General features: G+C 35.0%; 1 protein-coding gene across 1 annotated transcript in view; it reads right to left on the reverse strand.

Moving 5' to 3' along the window:
• BAZ2B (bromodomain adjacent to zinc finger domain 2B) overlaps nucleotides 1–5,260 on the reverse strand; it is a 158,347-nt gene extending 153,087 nt beyond the window's left edge. The window contains exon 1 of the mRNA XM_067316811.1: nucleotides 5,185–5,260. Within this exon, the coding sequence (XP_067172912.1) occupies nucleotides 5,185–5,217 (33 nt within the window). The 5' untranslated portion in view covers nucleotides 5,218–5,260. The remainder of the gene's footprint in view (nucleotides 1–5,184) is intronic.
• Between the last annotated feature and the right edge of the window lie 7,900 nt (nucleotides 5,261–13,160).

Consider the following 13,160-nt stretch of genomic DNA (forward strand, 5'->3'; position numbering starts at 1 on the left):
AACCCTTTGCTTGTGTTGAAAATAGCTATGAACATACTTTTTAAAATGCCATGGTTTTCATTACAAGTTTGACCAATTAAAATGAAAAATCCTACTTTTATTAATGCAACTGCAATCAGCTGACCATATGGTAACCATGCACACAGTCAGTTTTACAGGACAGTCTTAAGCATACAGATTTCAGTTCTGGAAAATCCTCAACTAAACTGAAAGCTCTGGAAAACTATGTATTATGTTTTTGCATTTCATAAAGCCAGGTTTGCATTTCACGTATCAATGCAAATATTTGTTTTTCATATACTACTGGAGTGAAAAAGTAACAATAAATTAGTATGGCTTAATTTAGCCTAACTACGGCACTCAGTAAGAAATACCTAGCATTTAGCAATGATTTTAAGAGATATTCACCAACAGAAAAGTTTGATTGCATATTGCTTGTAATTGTATATGTAACTAGCATTTTATTAGTAATGTTATTTAAGACAGTGCACCACATTTTGTAATTTAATCATACCAAATTAAGTTTATTGTGGAAAAGGAACCAAATAATTTTGATCCAAAAGGTAAGCTTTAGTATCCATCATTCACATTCTCTATTATACATAGAGCACATGGAAGAGGTATAATGCTAAAGCCACAGACAACAAATCAACAGTTAGTGCAGGTATTCTTATGCGTATGCTACTTTTGGTGTGGCAGAATCCAGTTCTCCAATAAGCAAACATTTCCTATGATGGTCCTTCATATTTTCCTACTGCCATAACCCAGATCCTCCCTCTCCAAGAAAGAGGGCTCCACTTGAAAAGGACAGTGATGGGAGTGGGGCTATACGTATGTGGTTTTGCTGAGCAGTGCACTCATGCTGATGGATCAGACAACTGCCAGAGCAGGGGGAAATGGGAAAGTAATACAAAACCTGCCTATTATTCAACACAGTTATCGATTTTCACAAAAACCATAGGAACTTGTCTTTGAACTTCCAGCCTACTTTCAATCATGGCTGAAAATGAATTCCCAAGGTTACTGTATGGAATGGACAGGCACATGGGCAAACAGGTGAACAGCCAGTGCAGTCATAAAGTTTTGAATGTGCTAGAAAAATTACATCAACATAACTAAAAGAAAGAGGGTTAAAAGCCATCAAAAGAACCTCCTGCATAATTAGTAGCAGCCAGAAACATTATAGAAGTAGCTGGGTTTTATCAGAAATTATATGTGCAGTTTCACAAAAAGCATTTGAGTTCAATTTCTGTTTATAAAACAAAGTGTGTAAACACAAGTTAATCTACACTTTTAGGCTAATGAGGCTCTGGACCCAAGGCGGTAACTATTCAAGGATTTTCAAAAACATATACTATCTGGAAAAATCAGTATTCCAAAGTGTTAATGGCTAATTACATGTATCACAGGTAGCTTTTTAATTGGGACTGTACCTCACATCATTGAGGACCACAATGTGAATACTGTATATGCATCAAAGACAAACTCTTAAGTATAAAATACTTAATACACATGCTTAATACACATACATGCTGGATTAGCAGACACTTATGCTGGTTTCCTGCCTTCACTGGCAATTTTCTGGGGAAAAAAGGGGTTATGTTAAAAAAAGTTCAAATTTGGTTTCCACCTAATAAAAGAAAAAAAAAACTATGAAATCTGAAAAGAATTTTTCTGACTACAATGATTCAGTGAAAGTAGAGTAAAAGATTTTTCATGGGAAAGAAAAAAACACGTAATGAGAAGACTGTTGAAATCTGGTAGAACAGTTTTTGTCAAGAAAAAATCTCCACTATTACGTTTAAAAGACAAAAAAAAGCACACATGACTTCAGTTATTAAAATAACATTAATGTTACTACTGAAGTTATGAAAAGAGTTTCATTACTGACCAATTTAAGGCCAAGATTCTGCAAAATAGTTCTACATAATTAGCTCCTGAAGTGTCAGTAGGTCTTCACCTATATGTGAAGTTAGGCACATACTTAAATCTCTTCAGGATTAAGATGTATTGAATTAATCTAACTATATCTGGGTTAGCGTACTTGCCCTACATTTAAAAGTAAAATTTATCTTCGTGTAGTAGGGTCACACAAGATCCATATACTGCTTAAATTTCCTCCCAGCAGATGCAGGCCCCAAATTAAGGCATATGAGCAACAACTAAACAAGCAACTTTATCCAATTTACTGTACATGATTTGAGAATAAATGCATACCTTTCTGCTGATTCAAGGTATACAACCAATGCGGAATCATTAAGATCATGTATTTGTCTTAGTTTGTGCTCTGCAACAGATCAGTTTCACTTCAATTTATACATTCCATTCAGAAATTAAGTGTATCTGATGAACTGGAAGCCTTAATTTTCACAATATATATGCGCTAGAGAAAAATTAATTTCATGAGTAAACTTCAATTAAGTGCTTAAATTAGCTTAACTAAAATTAGATACCTTCTTAAGTAACTAAGATCCAAAGAGTTTCTTTTAAAAAATCATTGTGATATTGAAGCCATACAACATACCTTTCAAGAAAAGGAAATTAAAAAAAAGCCTTGTTGCATCAGAACAAACTGTATTTCAAGACTTTTAGAGTGAACTACCTATCACATAGACAATCTTTCAAATACATAATATTTCTATTGCTCATATTCTTGTAATGAAAGTTAAACACAGTATATATATCAAGGTACAGAATAACCAACCTAACAGTTAACCCTATTTTTGATAACTAATACACTCAGACTTCTGTGATTAAAAATAATGTTATTTGCTATTAAAGAGTATTGTAACAGCCAGAGCCGTTCTGAAATATTTTTATTTTAAAAGCTGCATTTCCTGCGGTTTATGGTGACAGCATTGATATGTTATCTGGTTCAGTCAATAACAAAGACAAAAAAAAAAAAAAAGTAAAATGTTTACACTAGCTTCTGATGTGTTTTTAATCTTATCCTTCCACGGATGATCCAGAAAGAAATAGGTTGAGAACCATATATCGCAAGTGGTCTTTTTTAGTCTTTTCACACGCAAGCTCCAACAGGCCTTCTCTAAGCCAGATGCGAAAACTATTCCACACTTCAGCTACTCTAAGCCCCACAGGAAGTAAGCAGCTTCAACACATTTTATTTAATACCCCAACCAAACACATTCCACTCAATTTAACTGCAACATACTTGCAACGTCCTGTGAAATCTTTGGGATAGGACTTTTTTCATTTCTATTAATATAGCGTCAACCACACAGTCCTTAAGTTGACTCCTACTTTTTTTTTTTGATCTTGACATGTAACTCATAACAAACCAGTACTTTCCAGGTAACAGTTTGGTTTACTGATTTACACTACCAGAATTACTTCCCAATGAAATGAAAGAACATTAAAGCCCTAAAGAACCAAGACCCTCTTTATGCATTTATACATTTTCACTAGTAGTTTCAGATTATGACTATTCCTAAAATGTTGTTTGAAGACCTTTTCTAAAAGTTAAAAAAAAAAAAAAAAACTAAGATCCTAATATTTAAAAAACAGCATCTTGGACTTAAAAATAAAAATTCATATTTACACAGAACTACAACAACGTGCTGCAATATCTTACTCAGAGTTCTCTTCCTCTTAAAATATTTCATTCCAGCACTTCTCACATTTTTTCAGATGGTAACTCTTATAAGGCAAATTCAGAATTCCAAATTTAAGATGCAGAAAGTAGGTACAGAAGTGTGTTTTCTTATTTTTCTAAAATATGCTTTAATTTCTACCTCAAATACATAAATTGTTGTATTTTAGACAGCTGTATTATACATTATGCACACAGATAAACTAGCTGTTTGAAGTTTTGTGATCCAAATACCTAAGTATTTATATATACTCACATATAAACACTACATGCTAGCCAAGCTTAAAATAAATATTCTGAAGTTGAGGAAGGATCAGCTCTGGTTGGTAAAGAAAAACATTCAAACACTACAATGATAAGTACTCAAATACAGCACGCATCACAGGAAAGCACCTAGAGTTTCAAGACTTTTCTTAAACTCAAAAAAATGGGTTTTTTTAAGTGAAGCCTTAGGTTTGCAAAAATGAGTGAAGAGTTTTGACTGAAGAAAGCTTCTTCATATTTATGTTTCCATTTCAACCCACAGCTCTAAAATATTGCCATGCTTCTGCATTTTCTTGTTTACATAAAGCAATGTATTTGTCTGCCAAGTTTATTTTGAAAATCACAAACTTACCCCAGTGTTATACTGTACGTGATGCATACAGAAAAAGTAGGGCTATCTGTCAAAGTAACATCCTTAAATTAATTTTAGAAATGGAATTCAACTGATGTAGCTTCTTTCCAGATATTAAGTCATGATTTCAGTTGTGTATTTCTTTAAGCAGTAATCTGCATGAGAGTTCATCAATACTATTTGCTGATGAAATAACTGTCTTGTTTTGGATTTGTTGTATGTCAAAAAAGGTACTCAAAAATAATGGTACCTGGACACAGTTTTTCAAGACTACAAAAGGAAATACCAGAGCAAAACGCAGTAGGAAAGAAATAGCAAAAATTCACTGTTCACTTCCTGATGCTGGATATATGTCCTGTGCCAACTTTTACCTAGGTGAGGTTATAGAACAGAGCAATGAACAACGTACTCAGTGCTCTAGGAATCAGTAAAATTAGTCTAGGACTGATTTAACAGTTTACACCTAGAGAAATCCAGTCCACAGTCCAAATGTTTCTGCAGCCAAAGTTTCAAGAGGAATTGTTTTAATGGCATGTCACTGTTTCATTTGGCTGAAGTCATTATCTTTTTGGTTAGACACCTGTGCAATTCAGTCTGAATTGAATTTTACTTGCATCTAACCACAGTTTAATAAATCAGTGACTGAAAGGCATTTATGTAGAGACATACAATGTACTCTAAACTAGAATGTTTATTTTTAGGATTTAATGGCAGAGTACACAATGTTTTAAGACAGAAATCAAGTATCGAATCATAAAATTACTTCCCAAATCCAAAAGTATCATGCAAACTTCAGAAGCTTTTCAACATTATTTTCTACTAACCGGCACCGTAATGTGAGTACTCACAGCCCCTTTCCTGAAATCCATAATGAAAACCCCATTCTCAAGCACTTTCTTTTCCAAGTAAGACGAGCCACAAAAAGGTAAGTAAAAGTCACAGTAGTGCAAGTATTTACCTTTTCCCTCCCCTCTGAAACCTCTGTTTCCATGGAAAGACAAGGAGAAACAGGTCAAACAGCCAGGATCCTTTCAACTTCAGTGGCTGACTGCTGGTTCCCGAGTTCTGCTTTTGTTTCCATGGCAACTGATGTGGCATCAGGAAAAACAAACACAAAGGATAAACAACAGCTGAGGGTAGAAGTGCTACTTCATAAAAAATGACCTCTATACTTCAAAATGTTAATAAACATGAATTATAAAATTAGAAGCATGCTACAAGAGGTCAAAAAACAACCTGTGAAAACAACCACCACCTAAGTATGATTTGAAACATCTGATTCTTCATTTATAGAAGAATCTGCACAGCATGAAAACTCTTCATCATCCAGCAAGATACTTCCCCCCTCATTGTTTCTTATACCCAAAAAATTTATTTATTTATTTATTTATTGCCATTTACATAGTTCTCACTTATTTGTTCAAGCATACCTGGAACCATAATACACAACCATGGCCCAGGCATCTATTTTAAAACAGAATTTACTTTTGCTTTCTCTCTCGATTTTTCTTCCTCAGCAGCTCATCCCCGAGTTGCCACAAAAAGCAGAGACTGAATATAAAATGTTCTTGGCAAGTACTACCAGGCATAGTTAAACTGTTCAGAACTTTGCCACTGTCTCAAGGGAAGCCAGAAACAGGCTGCTGATTGAACGAAACTTTAACCACGTCTTTGCCAGGACAATACAGCAAAATACAAGAGATACTGCTGGACTACACATCGCTCTCTAACCTTGCCGTCTCCTGGGCAGTTCTCCTTCTGGACGCTTTCCCCCTTCAACTCAGGAGCTCCTCCCAGAGCTTTTCGCTCTGCTGACAGACAGACAGAGCTCACCTCCGGAGTTCAGTATCGCAGCCACAACACCAGACCTCGTCCCAGCCCGTGGCGCAGAGGACTCAGTGAAGTATCCGAATATTGAAAGCACGGTCTGCTATTGATACTGTTCCGTTAGCTGCCCCACAGCATGTTTGCGGAACATGGCTGGAACTCAACACCTAAAATCTCAGCCAACAAGATCCTTTCCAACATCAACAGAGTAAGAAGCTACAGATGCATTCAAGACCACCACGCAGTATTTAGTAGCTTCATTTAAAAACATTTAACTTTCGGAGAAAAGGCAGAAAACAAACCGATTTTCCCCAAATTATGGAATAATGTTACAGTTATCAAACTAGTCAATGCAAAATACCAGCTTATTAATACGGTTACGTGAAAAACTAACAATAGATTACAGCCTGCAACCTACAGGGATTTTAATTTACCCCCATGTCTCCAAGTAGCTTGAGAAAGGGTTACATACATAAATAAAAATTTAACACAGTGACATTGCAACAAGCAGTTAGTTCAAGACTGCTTATTGTAAATGGAAAAAACATTTATATTGGGACTTAAGGACTTGGTCTGGAATCTGCCATCTTCAACTCACCCCTTCCAATTTTGACGGTATTTGAGATCAAGGCTATTCCCAAAATTTATGAGGCTCATCATATCAGCTATAGTGTTAGAAGAATTTATTTAAGAAGCAGAACAAAAATAGCCTCTTTCCTAGAATAATTTCCTAGAGCTGTACCAAAGCTGAAGAAACACTTAATTGGGGAGGGGGGTGGGTGATCTAAGTTTACAAATGCTACAGACCTCTTAAGGGTTTCACATATGATATACCTAAGATTAAATATGCACATATCCAAACGGGGACAGGGAAAGAAAGGGATATGGGAAAAATCTGTATGGTTAGAAGTTAAATTATGTAAAATTATAGTACATTACATAATTTAAATGGCAGAATGCATTTTAACATTTTACGTGCAGAAAGAGCACAATAAGGAGCCAAGAATGAAAGACAAAAGAAGAATTAGTGTCAATTAACAAATACATGGCATTCTTCCAGCAGGGTAGAACTTTTTTTCCCTTCAGCTAACATAAAAACCTCAGACTGAGTCCTATAATGTCCTTTCAAATAGCTTACATTAAAAAAATACAATAAAATAAAATAAATCCTGCACTGTAACCAAGTCATCATAGATCCTGAAATCACTCCTCATAAAGGCAGGCAACCCAGTAATAGAAATCAATATGGGTCTCATGAATTTGAAATATGTGGTTTGTAAACACTTTTTGAAAGGTCTTAAATTTGTCAGATCTCTTTAAATGCTTTTTCGGAATAAAACTGAATATATTCATGACAATTTCATGAATAAATCCCTCATCAGGATTTCTGTAAATCAAACCCTATAAAGTGTTTAATGAATTTATGTTGAAAGTATTTTCTAATTTTATTCTAATATTTCTAATATAAAATTTTTCTAATAAAAGTTGGTATATGGGTGAAGTAGCATCAGATACCAGTGCAAGGGTCACGCCTAACACTGACTCCCCTTTCCCTTCATAGTGCAACATTTTAGAGTCAGTCTTGCATCTTCCACAATCTCTAGCATGGATGCTCCAGAAACAAGTTACTGCTTGTTAACTGCAATCATGATGCTGCAATAGGATCGGTTTACGGTCAACGGGCCCAGGGCTAGACAGCCCCAGTCACCACACCAGCAGGAAAAGCAGCAACTCCAGAGACCTCAGCTGGCGAAGCGAGGAAAGGAGACACAAAGTAAAAGGCCCCTTAGCCTGCTTCTTTTTCAGGGGAATAGCTCAGTTTTGAATAGTTTAAACTTGAAAATGGACATTAACTGTTTCTGTCAATGCTTTTCCATGGCTACATAAAAGGCTAAAACCCACAAATATCAAATGTTTTCTTACTGTCCTACTTTTTTCTTTGACTAAATTACCGTCTGTGGAATTAGAAAATATACATGAAACAAATTGAAGATTAGTAACACTATCAAATATCCCTTCCTACCAAACAACAGAAACTTTTAGAACGTAACAGTTTTAAAACTCTGCTACTGTACTTCCCAAATGATACAAGAAACTTCATTTCTGCTCTTGAACATTTAAGCCCATAACTAACACAGTATTAATGACTTTAACTGTTCCTTTATTTTTCTTAGACGTAAAAAAAAAAAAAAAAAAAAAAAGGCTATCTATCCATCTGTCTAATGCTACACTTCGCCAGGCTAAGTCCTAAAACAACAAAATGCAACTATTCTTTCTAAACAACAAATTCTATAAGCCTCAAAAAAATTCTCCTCAATCAACTTAGGAAAAACTGTGTGTTTAAGTGTTTTGTTCATGTGCTTTCTATGATCACCACAGTTCATACTAAGAAGCAAATTATAACTTGTAGTGATGTTTTCAGCCAAGAATTCTAATTTACTACCTTTGGATAACTTTTCTCTGTGACAGGTCTCCCTAGAAGTTTGAAGAAATGGTTCAGTGATTTTTGAGTGAAGAGAGAACACTAGGAAAGGATTTTTACTGCTTAACGTTATTACTGAAAAAGTTAAAACGGCTATTAAAAAGAAACAGACACTTGAAATCTGGCACTGAAATAGCTCTTTAAAGTTAAAATAAACTTTTGCAAAAAAAATCAAAATGATTTATTGAGTCATGACCACTCAGAAATTATTTACGGAAACAGTCACTTGGAAGGGGTTGCTAACAAAGAATACTATTCTGTGTACACAAACAGGACACAATATGATGAACATGCGGATTGATCTCAAATTACCTGTATTTACTGTCTACTGCCAGAAGCAAAAGGGAAAAGAAAGACTGAAGAATAAACCTTTCCCTCAGTCCTTTTAAGTTTTATAAAATGGGTGCAAAGCAGACCAGTTCTGTTGAAGCCAGTGTATTGGGGGGGGGAGACGGACACGACCAGAACGATCACTCAGCTTTCCAAAATGTGCTAGGAGATCCCATTCCAGTTTAAGACATTAAAAAGTCTCCTAAAACACATAACACAAGGCATTTTAATGTCCAGATAAATCATTCCAGAAGATATTTCTCCATGTATTATTCAGAAGTATTTTGCAAGCTACCAAAACTACAATAGTTAGATAAATAAAGCTTTCAGAGAACAGAAAATATTTTTTTTAAGTGGTTGCCCCATTACATGCGTGTTTTATAAGTCTTTACATTATCACATGATATCTCTCCAAATATATAATTTATTTCTATGGCTGCAGAAAGACACAACACTACACTTAAATGCTAGTTTGCATAAAACATTTATATAAATACAGTAAACTGCAATATGCCATCTATTCAACATTATACCAGCTAACACTGAAAATTTACTGGCATCTGCCAGTAAATCTCCAAAAGTCAAAAGATTATTAATGTATCTTAACGATAATCAAAAACAAATTGACATACAGAAAATGTCTCTCAAAAAGCAAAACAAACAAACAAACAAAAAATTCCAAGCTCCTAACTGTATATCTTAATACATAGAAAAAATAAAATTGTGTAATTTTTTCCTTTTAGATCCTAATGCCAGGAAAAAGTGCATTTTATAGTTGATTGCAGTTACTACTGCAATTAATACTAGTTTTATCTTAATATATAGAAGAGTTTTTTCCTTCCAGCATTTCATTTGACTACTACTTTGCATGATGCACACATTTCTTCATACACTCATGAAAACAGTGCTTCAAAGCTAACTCTCTAGACAAACCTAAACTATGGCATCAATACTTTTCCCACTCTTGTTCAAAATATGTTTGGCTCTGTGAAGAAGGCTTGCTACATATTTAAGCCTTGAGAAAAAAAGATTTCACTTGAAAAGCACTTCTAGAAAAGCAAAATGATGACAAGCACAGAAACATAACTGCTAATATCATAGTTAAATACAAAAGAATAAAGGAATAATGCAAAATTCAGTAATAGTCTGTTGCCATTTTAGGGATATATTCTTTCCTCAAGCTTTCCCCCACCCTTCAAAAATTTACTTCTCCAAACTCTTTTACATGCACTAAGTAGCAAGTTAAGTGATACATATTCTTTAATATTAGGTATTTTTATTTGGTGGCTGCTAGCAAATAAAAGCCTTATGAAACACATGCTGAAAGTGCTCAGGACATCTCCATTTTGCATTCAAACATCCACTAACTTAGCTTAAACTGTATATTCCAAATCCCTCTCTGGTACATTCAAGGTATGAGTGCTTTCTCTACTAAGTTTCAGTAATTTTGTAACTTTCTGACAAAATATTACTGTGATTTTGCCATCAAATTACACAATAGTCCTAATACGCAAACCCCTTCCATGCAAGTAAAGAACCTTAATCTTTATGCTGTTCACCAAGACTATAAACTACACCCATTGTCTTTAAACAAGCCTCAGAATCTAAACTTTCTTCCCTTTTCTCATAGACAGCCACATTTCAGTGACACTTTCCTTGGGACAGTAGCCTTTCGGCGTGGTCTATATTGACAAAACGGTGAAAATTTTTGTATCAGTCCCCTTGCTGACCGATTGTCAAGGATTGTTAAACTGACTATTCCCATTCAGTGCTTCAACTAACAGACAAAAAGAAGAGAAAAGCATCCATTTACTTCTTTCTAACTCCCAATTAGGGTGATTTCCCTGAAGGAGCCAAAATGGACTCCCTATTGTTTCTAATATGCATAGTAATTTAGAAAATAAGGAATTTCTCTTTACATTGAAAGCTCTTAAAACCCTGCTACGAAGAATGTGTTTCTAGCATTACAGTTATCATAGAGGTTGGGTCCTCAAATGATCCAACTAGCCAGCACTTTTTCCTTCTGTCTCACTTTCTGCCTAAACCACACAGTTGTAAGTCTCAACCGCTATCTGTGATCTACCTCTTTTGTCAATAACCAAAAGGAGCAGTAAGATGCTTAAAGATAACTCTAAGAATGAAAGATAATCAGAGCTGCAGTGGAAAATACTAGGTTGCATTTCTTACAGTTTAGCCTTTTTTTTAAGTAGCATAACAAACAAAAAAAAGACTACAGTTGTAGGGAGAGACAGTATCTTTTATTAGATCAACTGATATAGCTTGAAAAACTGGACTACCTTTCAAGCATGTATGACCTCCTCCAGATGTTTTTAACACGCTGATTAACACAGTAAAGAACCTTCCTAGACCAGGCTTCCCATCATTCCAGATCCATGTATATGAAACAGGAATTTATTTACATGTTTCCTCAGCAGTCCTTTTTGCCTGCGTGCCAAATTATCAGGTAGCAACTTATACCATATTGGATCAAAAGCTGTATGACAGTGACCATTTTGGGCTATTATTCCCACAGGAGTTAAGGATGCTCAGAAAGTAGATTTATATCATTCAATATTATAACTCTTCCTTTAGAAGTTCCAGTCACTAAAATAAGTAAAGATATGGAAAAGTTATCAAACTAAGTGCATAAATTAATGGAAATACATCACTTCATTTCTAAATTGGAAATGGAAAAGCAAAACCAAAAGAAAATGCAACATTTGCTAATCCAGCTCAAGTATGTCATTACTGACCAATATTTCAACGTATGTATTACATATCTTAACAACAGAGAAGCCAATCCATGAAATGACTATAGTCATTTCTAATATATCCAGTAATTTTTCTATGCAATACTTGGCAAGACTGTACTTACTGCTATTTTATCGCACCATGATTTTATGTAATATAATTATATTTTATGTTTCCCTCCAAAAGCTCTGGGCACACAAAGCATTAAACCCACAAATTGCAGCAACTATAGTTTTTACAAGGTAACCTTGGATAAATCTAGCAAAGATTTCTTATTCAGAACACACCAAAAAAAAAACAAAAACCAAAGGACTACAAAGGTTGCATGATGTTATTTTTAGGCTGTTTTACATAAACAAGATTTTGCATTTAAGATGTGTGTCACTGCTGACCCTTACATTTTGTTTCTTCAAAGCTCAGTTTATCATTTTATTCAGCATTTAGTTAAAATTAAATATTTAATGTTGAGACTGTTATGTGTTGCAAGCACAGCTAAAATGAAAGACCTCTGTGGCTGCAGTGACCAGATTTTAAATGCAGGTAGATCAATAAATAAAAAAAAACACTCAAGCACAGCCTCTGTGTGTGAGTGGAATGGTTTATAATAGCTTGCAAAAGACTGCGTGCTTGCTGTAACCAGCTGTTCCTAAATTATGAATATGCAACCAATTCATGTTAAAGCCAAATCCCAGCATTATTTCTACAGAGAAATCCCAGTAGTTTTTGCTTGTTCTACATGTTAGCTCTGTTAAGGATACAAATAGCAGTAAGCTTCAGAACAAAACAGGACCAAGCTACTGGCATTTCATGCACTAGGTCCATTATCACAGCGGGGGTTGTCAATCTCTGGAACATTCCTACAGCAGCTCAAGCAGTACAACAATGATCTCCCAGCAAAAAATAAGAAAAAATATGAAAATCTCTGCAGCATACACAAAGTCCCTCTGCCAACCTAATGCTTTTTTGCTTCAACCAATCAGACTGTGAGCCCTGACCTACTAGAAGGCTTGCATCAAGCTTCAAACATTTAAAAACATCAATCATAAAAACAAAGACAGGACATTGAATTATACAGTATTAACCTCCAGGGTTTGCATACAAAGACCTTAGATTTATTTATGTCCCAGCGCGTTAAGAGCTTCAGTACACCGTTCTTTACACCAAACTGGCTGCCAATTTGATGAACCTCTCCGCCCTCAGCAGGAGTGCAGCGTCTTTGATTAATGAGTGCATGCTTGTGGAAAAGTGTAAGGACAGAAAATGGGGTAAAAACCACACAATTATGTTCCTACACATCCGCTCGACCATTGCAGTAATTATCTTCAAGCTGGATTTCTCTTTACAAGAAAAGACAGAAGGCTTGGGGGGGGGGGGGGGAAGGTTGCTGCTGATCATATTTGCTTACCCCACACTACGACTATTCTAAAATGAATTACTAAAATGCAATGTACTGTTTATTACAGCCTCTTTCAGCATTAAAAAAAACAGAAATTCATGAATACAAATTGAGTACTAAGTATGGAATTTTAAAGAGCTAGCTGCAT

The sequence above is a fragment of the Apteryx mantelli genome, unplaced genomic scaffold (assembly GCF_036417845.1).
Source record: "Apteryx mantelli isolate bAptMan1 unplaced genomic scaffold, bAptMan1.hap1 HAP1_SCAFFOLD_129, whole genome shotgun sequence".
NCBI classification, from domain to species: domain Eukaryota; kingdom Metazoa; phylum Chordata; class Aves; order Apterygiformes; family Apterygidae; genus Apteryx; species Apteryx mantelli.